This window comes from Ochotona curzoniae, unplaced genomic scaffold (genome assembly GCF_017591425.1).
Source record: "Ochotona curzoniae isolate NIBS_2020 unplaced genomic scaffold, NIBS_Ocur_1.0 scaffold_2683, whole genome shotgun sequence".
Taxonomy (NCBI): Eukaryota; Metazoa; Chordata; class Mammalia; order Lagomorpha; family Ochotonidae; genus Ochotona; species Ochotona curzoniae.
This window is the reverse complement of record NW_024467100.1, coordinates 4629082-4641606: the sequence shown is the minus strand read 5'-3', so window position 1 is coordinate 4641606 and position 12525 is coordinate 4629082. Positions and strand designations below refer to the sequence as shown.

General features: G+C 44.1%; 1 protein-coding gene across 1 annotated transcript; it reads right to left on the bottom strand.

Annotated features, from left to right (window-relative positions):
* Nucleotides 1–9259: 9259 nt before the first annotated feature.
* LOC121171513 (non-histone chromosomal protein HMG-14-like) lies at nucleotides 9260–10243 on the bottom strand. The gene has a single exon (XM_041003249.1). It carries the CDS (start codon nucleotides 10241–10243, stop codon nucleotides 9938–9940), a length of 306 nt encoding a protein of 101 aa, XP_040859183.1. The 3' UTR covers nucleotides 9260–9937.
* Nucleotides 10244–12525: the final 2282 nt, after the last annotated feature.

Here is a 12525-nt window from a genome sequence, read left to right as displayed (position 1 = left end):
GCAGAGCTGGAAATCCAGTCTATTTTCTTGGAAATGGGTTGCAGGCGTTTCAAGAGCCACAGACACCTGTCCCTGCTTGATAATTAGTAAGCCATTAGAGTTGAGGATAAGTGAAAAAAACAAGTGAGGCTGAAGCAAGAACACCTGCGTTCAGTTAGCCTAATTAGTGGTCCTGGGGAAGGCAGCTGGCATGAGACTGATTCATTCTCCAAGGAGGAAGGGTTGTCGTCACAGAGGACCAGATGGCTGTCACCTGGCCATGCGCAAGTTACTACGAGACAAGGGAAACACAACAAGATTATGCAATAGCAGCCCGAAGCCAATGATTGTTCTTGGGTCTGGGGCACATTTCCCCTTTGTGTGTGTGTGTTTGTGTGTATGCACATGTGTTTGCAGGCACACCGAAGAACAGTTCTGAGAATGACTAATGATGATGCATTTGGGAGTAGAATTTGGCTCAAATGTAATTGTTTCAATAAAAAAGTTTTTCTCAACCTCTCTCCCATCCCTGAGCGCACGTCCCCACTGTTCACAAAGGACGCACTGAAGGGCAGTGTGTCTGACAGATGGATGGAATTGGGCAGCAGTCAGTCTTAAAGACAAAGGCCCTGGGACACAAGATTCTATGTAATAGCATTCACTAAGCAGTTGGGAAGTGGGATGTTGACAGCTTGCTTCTGGAGATTAAGCCGGAAAAAAAATCACACTGCCTGCCTTGGTTTGCGGTTGAAAGTTGAAAAGTCTTCCTGCAGAGAACAAAGTTGTAAGACTAACTCCAGTTGCTTATGGGGCCTATTATTAGTAATATCCATAAAAGATCCATAGAAACCCTTTGAACCAATATTTATTGATAAGGACATTACAAAAAAAATGTTTTAGCTTATTTAAAAGCCAGAGTTACAGAGGGAGAGAAGGGGGACGAGAAAGAGAGAGAGAGAACTGTCTGTGGGGTCACTCCCCAAATGGCTGCAGTGGCCAGGGCTGGACCACGCCAAAGCCAGGGGACAGGAGCTTCATCTGGGTTCCTCTGTAGGTATAGGGGCTTGGGCCATTTTCTGATGCTTTCCCCAGCTATCTCAGCAGGGAGCTGGATGGGGACTGCACCAGGGAGTCAAACTGGCGCCTAAATGGAATGCCAACACTGTAGCAATGGTTTAAGCCCATTGTGGCATAATGCCAACCCTAATAGACAATCTATTTTTGCCTCACCCTCCTATCTTTTAAGAAAAAAAAATTATTTAAATTTGAAAAGCATATATTTAAAGAGAGGAAAGACAGAAAAATCTTCCATCTGTTGTTCATTCCCCAGGTGGCTGCAACGGTCAGAATGGAAACGATCTGAAGCCAGGCGCCTGGAGCTTCTTCCAGGTTCCCCACATGGGTACTTGGCCCATCTATCCAGGCTACACAAGAAGGGAGCTGAACTGGAAGTGGAGCAGTCAGGATATGAACTAGCATCCATGTGAGATACTGACACTTACTGGTGGAGATTAGCTTGTTATGCCACCTCGCTGTCCCCGCACTTTTCTATCTTTGCATTAAAATTTTTGTGAACCTTGCAACCATGATGCTCAGACAAACGTGTGTCTAGAGCTGTCTGGAGCCCTATGGAATGTGGCAGCCCTTCTTGACCCCATTGCTAGTCCCAGTCTAACTGGCCCTGCCTATCAGAGTGCTTATGTGAGCAGAGCTCCGGAGTAAGGACAAGCTAACATGAAGTCCTGCGGCTTCAGAATGTGTCGGACTCAGCAGGTGTGGGAGGCTTGGTTTTTTGCTTTTTCTCCGCGCTTTCTCTAGGCTAGCTCCTGTGTGTCAGCTCCGCTCCCGCAGCCTTGTCCGGGCTGGCCTTGGTTCCTGCAATCCTGGTTTCTGTGCAGCAGAGGGCAGTATTTTCAAATACTCGGGCATGAACTCCGCCTTAGCAAGCTCCTCTAAGTTCACTCAGCCTTGGAGCACAGTGTGAACGCCCCAGGAGTCTCTCACCCTGTCGAGATTTCAGGGAACCTCCTTGCACCACGTGAGCCACACAAATCCCCTCCCATTTTCAGATTTAAATATTCTGAGCATTTCATCTTACAGATGAGACAACTGAGCGCTGGAAAGCAGGTGGCACTGCTAGTTGGTGACACAGGTCAGAGCTGGCGTCAGTGAGCAGGAGGCATCGGTCTGTTGAGGGCTGGGACCGTGGGGGCAGACGGGGAAGGACAAAGTCCAGGCCTGAGCAGGGCTAAGGAGCAGCAGTAGCACGGACTGCAGAAACTGCATACATTTCTCATCCTAAGAGCACTTTTGAATTGCTTCTCTTGATGTATTTAGGAAATTGAATGTCAGTGATTAGCCTTTAATAAAAAATATTCACCTATCTATCTAGGTCTCTTCCCCCACAGGAGCCACATTAAACTCTTATAAATTTCTCTTTTGGTATCTACTTTCATTTCCCCCCCCCCCCCCCACATATTCGCATTCCAATGGGTGTATATATATATAATTCATTATCCTATCATTTTAAAACATAATTAACTTTCTGTTATGATGGATGACGGTTTTGCTTTCTTATAACTTCTCTTATCATCTCCCTGTGTTCTCCCAATAGTCTCTTAAAACAGAAATAACACAATATTTGATTGAACCAACAGTAGCTTTCACATTGTAAGTATGTAGATATGCCCCATAATTTCTCCCCAAAATAATGCTAGTATGCTCTCTTCCGCTGATTTCTATTTAATCTGAATTTAATCGTTCTCACATTTGCTCTCATTTAACTAGTGTTTTAATTATTTACTGCTAGTTTATCTCCAATACTCCACAATTAATCAATGTAGAGCAACAGTACTTTCAAAACACACGCATCAGGCACATTGCCTAGGTCCCTTTATCCTCCCCTGAGCAGGTGGGTCTCCGAGCCTTCTGCACAGCTTTCCTCCAGGCTTTCTTTTGAACCTTTTCTATGTGGTGTTCCTCTTTTCTGTGTCTTTCCTGTCTTACTCCCTTGCTGTGACAAAGAACATGCCAGCGTGACCCTCCAAGGAAGTGTGCATGACAGGTGAGCTCATGTACTTTTAAACGTTTTTACTGATTGTCGCCCCTGTTATGAAGTTTTGTGAGGTGCAATCTTCAAGTGCAGAACAACTTTCTTTAATATTTTGAAGACATTCTTAGCTTCAGGATTCCTGCTGGGGAAGTTTTGACACGATGTTAATTCTCAGAATAGATGTCTCTGTATTGCTTTCTGTCTGTAAGCACTGAGGACTTTTTATCTGTATTGTTTTGATTTTATTTTTTCATAATTTTTTCTAGTTTTGGAAGATATTTTTGAACTTCATGTTCATATCTTAACGAGTCTGGAAAATCTTTTGTATTAGTGCTTTGACAATTTTCTCTTCATTTCCCTTGCTTTCTCCTTTCTCCTGTGAGTTGCTGCACCTGCAGAATTACCCATAACTTTTCATATTTTCCAATCCATTTCCCTTTTCCTTTTGTTTTGTTTTCTTGAAGAATTCATTGTCTAAATTTCCCCCCGTGTTAAGTATTTAAATATATTTATTTTACTTATTGCACAATATTTTACCTGTTTATAGAGTTGTTCAGTAGTCACCAGATGTTTACTTGTTTGGAAGGTATAGTGACAGAGAGAGAGAAGGAGAGAGAAGAAAAGGGAGGAAGATGGAGAGAGAGAGGGAGAGACTTTCCATCTTCTGACTCACTTTCCAAGTGTCTGTAGGAGCTTTGTTACTACGTGTGTGTGTGTTTTAGATTTATTTGTTTATTTGGAAGGCAACATTACAGAGAGAAGGAAGACACACACACACACACACACACACACACACACACACATCTTGCACCTGCTGCTCCACTCTCCTGACGATCCCGACGGCCAGAACTGGGCCTCTAGAGGTAGAATCGATAATGAGTTCTCACTCCTCCCAGCCTCTCTGATCATTTGAACTTCAAAAATCTTACTTATCATATTTATTTAAATTCTAGGACCTCTGGCTTAAATAATTATGGTTCTTTTAAAATAGCACTGTTTCCATATGTGACCCTCAGCTTTCTTGGAGAATAAAGAACTTGACCTAAAGTTTTTATGCATCTTCATTACCTCTTTCTTGGGTATTACTTTGCTATCTCCACATTTCTGTTTTCTTTTTTTTGTGTGTGTGTGTGTGTATGTGTTTATTTTAACCTACTTGATGAAAAACTTTTTTAATTTAACATTTATTTATATACAAGAAGTTTAGAAGAAAGCTGAATAGAGAGGTCCTGCACTCACCTCCCACCTGGGAAGAACCAGAACAACAAAGGAAGGACTGAGTTTCCAGGAGGTTGTCAGAAGGAAACATCAGGAACTCCATCCACACAGCACACAGACTCTGATAGACAACGGAAGGAGAGCAGCAAAGCACATGGCAGTTTCTAGCCTGGCTTCCTGGCCAGCGGAGGGAGATGGGGGCGGGCAGTATTTTGCCAGGAACAGGTGAGCAGAAAGCTCTGTAAGCACCACTATTAACGCAAACCAGTAGTCCACCAGCAGGGAATTCCCCAGTTTCTATTGCCTTGAACAGCAGTTAGAGAACTAAATGTTGTCCTAGTGACTACTTGGGGTGCCTAGAAAAGGCATGGCCTTGCTTTGCTCCCAGGGTCCCAGCTTCAGGTTGCTTCCATATAGCTGCTGCTAAGATCCATTTTATCTGAGACAATGGGAAGAATTCCATTGACATAAGAGAAACCGCTGCTTCCACCAGCCCCTCAAAACTAGAGCCAACACACTTCATAGAGAACAGCCCCCTCTGGATCCTGCCCCGTTGGGGTTCCTGACCACTGATCCTGGAGCCACTGTCACTTGCTCTGAAGGATCTAAGAGAAGGGCCCTCCTTCTGGAGCTTGGCACTGGAGAACTAAACCCGAGCAAGCTCTGGATGTCTTCTCACAGGTGCCTGGGTGGCTAGAACTGCAACCTCAGCAACACCTGTAGAACTCAGGGCAGCCCCTCTGTGTCCTGCAGCTTTGGGACTGTGGCTGTGGAGGCTATGATCTCACTGTGGAAGGCTGGCTCTGTTTCAGACTGATGGCTGCCAGTCCATAACTGAAGCTCATCCAATGAGATCTGGATTAGAGCTGCATCTTGTCTTAATTTCTCTTACGTCCATCTGAAGCTCCAGGACTATGACTGTTGACTCCATAAATCCTGAGAACACCCACGCTTGTGCCGTGGGACCTGAAGTAAGCTCTATCTCCAATTACACTGCTTCTGGTCCTTGGTTGCCAGAACATAACCCTCACATAACTTAGGCTTTTCCTGCTGTTTCAGGACTGTGTCTATTGGTAAAAGGCCTTCAGTCACTGGAGCTCACACTGCAGGACAGAGGGAAAACCCTACCTACGTTTCACTGGCCCAGGCTCACATTTGCCAGTGCACAATGCCTAGCCTACCTCTATGTACCTCACGAAGACGTACATAGTCTTGGTACTGGGATGGGGCCTTTAGTGCTATGCATCTCAGTACCAACCAAGTCCACACAGCAAAGCCCACGAGAGGATCCATCCACATCACAACTCCAGGGCCACAGCCATTGGTTTCATGACCTCCAGCATCACACAGGCTTGCCTACAGTGGCAAAGGGATGGTTTCCTCTGGGTCCCACAGCACCAAGAACTGGACAATTGCCATCAACAACCCTGCTGTAGTTGACACACACTTTCTGGGGTCTGAAGACACAGATACCTTTGGAAATTCACATCCACTTCAAAGATACACTACTACTTTTATAAACTGCTGCAAGCTAGACAACTGTGGCACTCGTACGCAATGCTGGCAGTGGCCGGAATCGAGTCTTACACAGCAGGACTCATCTGTAACTAATGCCAAAGCATCCACATTACAACTGACACAAGTTGACACCACACATTCCATCTCAACTATTCCGATGAAACTTACTCCATTAAAGGAGAAGGAGCTGTTATTCTGGATGCACAGGCATCAATACAGGGACACACAGAACATGAAGAATCCAGGAAGCACCATACCTCCAAAAGAACATAGTAGTTCTCCAAAGACAGATCCTGATGTGAAGGATATCTATGAAATTTTGTTCAAAAATAATTATCCTAAGGAACTACAGAGGCAGGAGAACCCAGACAATTCAATGAGGAAAAGAAAACATGATCTAAATGAAAAACTAAAGAAATAGATGCTATTCATGAACTGGAAATTTTGAAAAGGAAAGTTTCCCCAGCAATGAGACAAAACAAAAAAATTCATGAAGTAACAAATACCACCGGCAGTTTCAACAACAGAAAAGGCTGAATAGAAGAAAGAATTCCTCATTTGGAAGAGATGACTTTTGAAAAGAGTTGTTTTCTTTATTTGAAAAACAGAATGACAAAGAAGAAGAGACAGAGACGGCGACCTTCCATGTACTGGTCCATTCTGCAGATGGCTGTGATGGCCAGGCCCAGGCCTGGATGAAGCCAGTACCCTGGAGCTTCATCGAGCTCTTGCACGTGGGTGGCAGGGACCCAAATACTCGAACTATCATCTGGTACTTCCTCAGGCACAATAGCAAGGAACTGGATGCAAAGTGGAGCAGCTAGACTCAAACTGGCACTCCAACATGGCGTGTCAGCATTCCAGACTGTGGCTTACCGCCCCGTGTCACCGTGCTAGAAGACATTTGCAATAACTTTGTCAGACAAAAATATCGTGAAAAAGAAGAAACAGATATTTGTACTACAGGGATATCTACAAAAGAAGAAGATGAAGGGATTGAGGCCGATGGACTAAAATAATAGTTGGAAAATTTTCAGGTCTTGAAAGAGATGTGGACAGATTCAACCAGACTCAATGAAAAAAGGCCTTGGCTGCCAAGGTATATTGTAGCAAAACTGTCAAAAATTAAGGATAAGGAAAGATTCCTAAAGCTAGTGAATGAAAATGTCCAATTACATGTGAAGGAAAACCCATTAGACTAACAGCAGACTTCGCAGAAGAAACTCTGAACGCTAGAAGAGAGTGTGATGTTTGAGACTTCCTCTCTCACTCTGTGTGTGTGTGTGTGTGTGTGTGTGTGTGTGTGTGTGTGTGTGTGTGCAATAGAATGAGGCATGTGTTGCAGGGGGTGGGGGGGGACGGGACTCTAAGGACATCTGTATCTAAGTGTGCAAAATAAAACCTTTTTGCTGACTTTTAATTGTTCAGAAGAAAAAAGAGCCTGTCAAGAAACCACATAAACGAGAGAGGGCACTTTGACTCAGAGAGGAATTAGGAATGAATAATAAATAAAGAACATCACTTTCCTAAGGAAAACATTTAAAAGCACAGACAAAATTACTTAGCAGAGAAATATTAAGGGGCAGCCTGACAGTGATGAAGATGTTATGAGGGCCTGGCAACGTGGCCTAGCAGCTAAAGTCCTTGCCTTGAACAAGCCGGGATCCCATATGGACGCCGGTTCTAATCCTGGCAGCTCCACTTCCCTTCCAGCTCCCTGCCTGTGGCCTGGGAAAGCAGTCGAGGACGGCCCAATGCTTTGGGACCCTGCACCCGTGTGGGATACCCAGAAGAGGCTCCTGGCTTCAGATTGGCATAGCATCGGCCATTGCGCTCACTTGGGGAGTGAATCATCGGACGGAGGATCTTCCTCTCTGTCTCTCCTCCTCTCTGTATATTTGACTTTCCAATAAATAAATAAATCTTTAAAAAAAGATGTTATGAATATTTATGGTCACTGAAAGACAGAGGTGTTAAGAAAATGCATTCTGAGTAAGACGCTGCAGGATAGGATTGAGTGGGGTTTGATGCTGTGGTTAAATTCACAATTACCTCTGCCTGCCTCGGTTCACGTTCCAGCTTCATCCGTGATTCCACCTTTGCTGCAGGTGATGGTTCTTACGTTTGGGTCCTTTGTGCTCACATTGGAGACCTTTTACTGGGTTTTCAACTCCCAGTTTGCACTGGATCCATTCACGCCACTGTGAGCATTGAAGGAATGAATCAACGTATGAGTTCCACCTCTCTAATTTTCTCTTTCCAAAATAAGTGGATTTACCTATTAAGTAATTTTAAAAAAGAGGAAATTTAAAGGCTCACTGGAGTAGCCTAGCAGCTAAAGCTCTCGCCTTGCATCTGCCGGGATCACATATGGGCATAGGTTCCTGTCCCAGCAGCTCCACTTCCCATCCAGTTTCCTGCTTGTGACCCGGGAAAGCAGTCGAGATGGCCCAAAGCCTTGAGATCTTGCACCTGTGTGGAAGACAGGGAAGAAGCTCCTGTCTCTTGGCAGAAGATCTCTCTCTGTGTTTCTCCTTCTCTCTGTAAATCTGACTTTCCAGCAAAATAAGATAAATCTTTAAAAAAAAAAGAGTAAAGTTAAAAGAGTCTCAAAATTTAACAGAAACCAAGGCTTCTTGATTATCATAAAGAAAGCAAGATTGTATATAAAATGCAAGTACGACAGATCAAGTAGCTACAAGCACAAGTAATGCCTACATCTTTATTTCTAAACACTGTTTTCTAGATACCTCAGAGAAATAGCTGATTCTGTGGCTGCAGATGGATAAACATGAATCAGCCCAGAGTATGTTGTAGAAAATAGGGGAATGTGTGCATGGATACATGTGTGGGTACACACACACACACAGAATGATTTATTTATTTGAAAGGCAGAATAGAAAAGAGAGAGAGAGTGAGTGCAACAACCCAGGCCTGAAGCCAGGACACAGGACTCCCATCTGGGTGGCTCGAATCAAAGTGCTTGAGAGCCATCACCTGCTGACCGGAAGCGTGAGTAGGACGCACCGAGAACAACAGGGGCTCTAGCTGGTGCTGTGACATGGAACCTAGCACCAAGACTCAACCTGCTGTACTGCTACGCTGACTCCAAGACTGAGGCAGTCTGAACAGCAAAGCAAACATTGCAGCTTCGGCTTATAACCTGAGGTATGAGATAACGCTACATGCATGCATTGTGATGTAAATGAATGAGTAAATGAATAAACAAATCATTGGGGAGAGCAAACACATCTTGTATACAGAGGCATTCCATGTAAAATACATACATACTCCAGTATCTATTTTTCTTTTATTATATATATGTTCAAGAAATACATTTTATTCCTTCAAATTTGAAGTAACTCTGGAATAATCAAATACAAACATTCTCCAAGTTCAATGATAAACCATTGGTTTACAACTGAGATTTTATTGAATCAGTACACGGACATTTCAATTTGTATACAGTACTTAACATACGGACCACGAGTAACACGCCGTGGATTGTCATTTTTGAAGCTATTCCAGTGACTTTCCAGCTTTGAATTTGGAGGCAGCCCTTCTGGAAGACGCTACCAAGTACCAGTGTCTGCAGTTGCTGTCACGTGAATCCCACCCACTCACGACGGAACATCACATACGCGACACGCAAGTCTTTAGTCTCTCACAGTACGTTAAGGATTAGGAATCCTGGACTCCCCAGCCAAAGGGGTAACAGGGTGTGCACGGTTCTGACAGAGCAACAAGGAGTGGTTCATTGTAGGAAACAGCTCTACTGACCAACACGGGAGAAGCAACTGAAAATTTCCAAGACAGATGCAATGCACAATTGTGACTCCGAATTGCCATTTGGTGTGCAGTGTGTTGCAGGATATAAAAGCCACCCACCTGTGGCATGTGAACCTGACACCCAGACAGGCAGAGCCTCTCCTAGTTCAATATCCCACTATTTTCTGGTTGGACCAAAAAATAAACAACCAGCAATGATTTCACCTCTCAAAAAAAATCATTTACACTTAAAAAAAATGGGATGAGGTGGGCTTCCCTCATTCTTAAAAATGTTTCTAGAGCTACTAAAAAACCTGCATTTACAAAATAGTTGATAAAAATCTTCCTCTGGATTGTACAAGAAGGGAGACAGGGAGCACTGATAAGACCTGGTGTGTGGCGTTAATCGGACTTGGCTTCCTTCTCCTCGGCTTCGTCAGAGGCGGGACTCTCCTCGTTTTTAGTGTCTCCGTTTTCCGTGTGCACGTCCTCCTTGGTTTCCTGGTTGGCCAGCTCGGCCTGCTTGCCCTTTGCCCTTCTCCTGCCCTTGGCCGGCACCTTCTTGTCCGACGACTTCTCCTTGCCAGCTGCCTTCTTGTGCTTCGCGTCCACCTTTGCAGGAGCCGGTTCAGCCCACAACCTGGCCGCTCTCCTCTTGGGCTCCTCCTTGGCCGCCCCTTCTGCAGAGCTGACCTTCCTCTTGGGCATCTTGGCGGAGGGAAGCGCGCCTGGCGCGCCCAGAGCCCTCACGGAGCCGGGTTGGCCTGGCCGCTGCCGCTCCTCCTGCCGCCCGAGCTGCTGGGACCAGCCTCAAGTATCTATTTTTCAAATAAATATTTATTATTTAGTTTTTATTGGAAAATCAGATATACAGAGAGGAGGAGAAACAGAGAGGAAGATCTTCCATCCACTGATTCACTCTCCAAGTGGCCGCGACGGCCGGAGCTGAGCCCATTCCAAAGCCAGGAGCCTGGAGCTTCTTCCGGGTCTCCCACATGGGTGCAGGATCCCAAGGCTTTGGGCTGTCCTCGACTGCTTTCGCAGGCCACAAGCAGGGAGCTGGAAGGGAAGTGGGGCTGCAGAGACATGAACCGGTGCCCATATGGGATCTAGGCAATGTGCTAGGTAAGGACTTTAGCACTAGGTTACCGGGGTGGGACCGATACTCAAATGGAAAACGATTGCCATCCATCGTCCCTTGAGATATGTGGGCCAGATTTAATAACTCACTTTTGAATATGAGAGTGAGGAAAGGCGAGTAATTTTACCTTGGAGAAGTTTTGCAAATGCCACCTTTTATAACTTCTGACTCTTCCTTAGTGCGATCTATTTATGAGACATTGCCATTCTGCTTTCTTTAAATTCGTTGCCTTTTAAAAATTTCATTTATTTATTTTTAAAATATATATATTTTTTTTTTGAAATGTAGACCTCCAGAGAGATGGAGAGACAGAAAGCTCTTCCATCTGCTGGCTATAACAGCTGGAGCTGAGCCAATGCAAAGGCAGGAATCAGGAGCTTCTTCCGGATCTCCCATGTGGGTACGGAGCCCAAGGACGGAGGCTCATCTCTGCTGCTTTGCTAGACCATAAGCAGAGAGCCAGATGGGAGGTGGAGCAGCCAGAACAAGAAGTGGCACCCTGGGATCCTGGCAATTGGACACGGAGGAATAGCCAATGGAGTCATTGTACTGGCCTCCTCATTTAATTTTTTTTTGTACCTGGATGAAAAGCGAGTAAGTTAAAAGTTCACAAAACATATTATACTTACTGAATTTCATCTATTTTTTTTTTCAATCTGCTGCTCAGATGGCTGCAAGGCTTTGGCAAGTTTTCAGGATTCCAAAAAATTGTTTCGGATTATTTTTCTCGTGTTTTTATTGTGCTGTGGCTTTCAGAAGCGCTGCATGCCAGCCATCCCGGCGGAGACACCCCCCTCCCCTTTTTCTGACCTTTGAAGGCAATCACAGGCGAAAAGAGACAAATGCATCTCCAAAAGGTGGCTAGCAATGGGGGCACTGCTTCTTACAAAATGGATTTTCAATAGAATTTTTTAAAATATAATTTTTCTTGCTGTGGGATATCAGCCGTGCACATCTCACACAGCCAGATTATTTTATAATCGCGTCTCAAGGCTTATGAACATGAGTTTTAGTTTTAACAAGAGCACGTCTCATGACTGAGCCCATGACTTTGATTTCTGAGGAGAACCAAAGCTAGCGCGTGGTGATGCACCTTAACTGCCTTGTTTTTAAAGGGCGCCTTTCCGAAGACACTAAAAATAATTTTCTTCCTGGAAAATTCCCTGAAACCTACACAGGCGTTGTCATCACAGCATTTTATTTTTGATGGTAAACAAACTGAATCATTAAATTTCATGGTTCAGGCCAGAGTCATTTATAACCAATGGTCACAAGAGTCATAATTCCTTAAGCCTTTGTTCATTCCACTTGATTTAGGTGGGTGAACAGAAAAGGATTTAGTAAGAGACAAAATTGGACCACATATTTTGCTGTTCTTACAGGAGTACAGCAGAGGAGACCAGCGGCTCCACTGGCTCCAGTGGGTCCTGTGTTTTAAAAATCTTCTAACCTATTTTGTTGTTTCTTCCTTCCAATACTGTTCAGAAGATGCTGTACAGGGAAAAGCTGTTTAACTTCTGGAGTAAAACTCTACTGAATATTTACAAATCTACTCTTGACTGAAATCATACTTAAAATATCAATTTTCAGCTGGCAGGCCAAATACAAAGTTCTATTTTTTTTCAAATGTGCAACTGAAATTGTGATGATAGTTTTACATTTCTTTAATCTACATGTTTCTTTTTTGCAGATTGGTCCTGTTTAGATCCACAAACCCAGAACACTAATTTTATTTTAATTTCATTGCTCTTTTCTCCTGAAAACTGCAAATTAAGTCCTTTTATTTTATTCCAGAAAGCAGGCTTGCTTTCTGTCCTCCGTTCTTGGTTTCTCCAAAAATTGTGCCTTT

Excerpts from the sequence above, each read along its gene's own strand:
- LOC121171513 (XM_041003249.1), bottom strand. The coding sequence starts at position 10,243 with ATGCCCAAGAGGAAGGTCAGCTCTGCAGAAGGGGCGGCCAAGGAGGAG.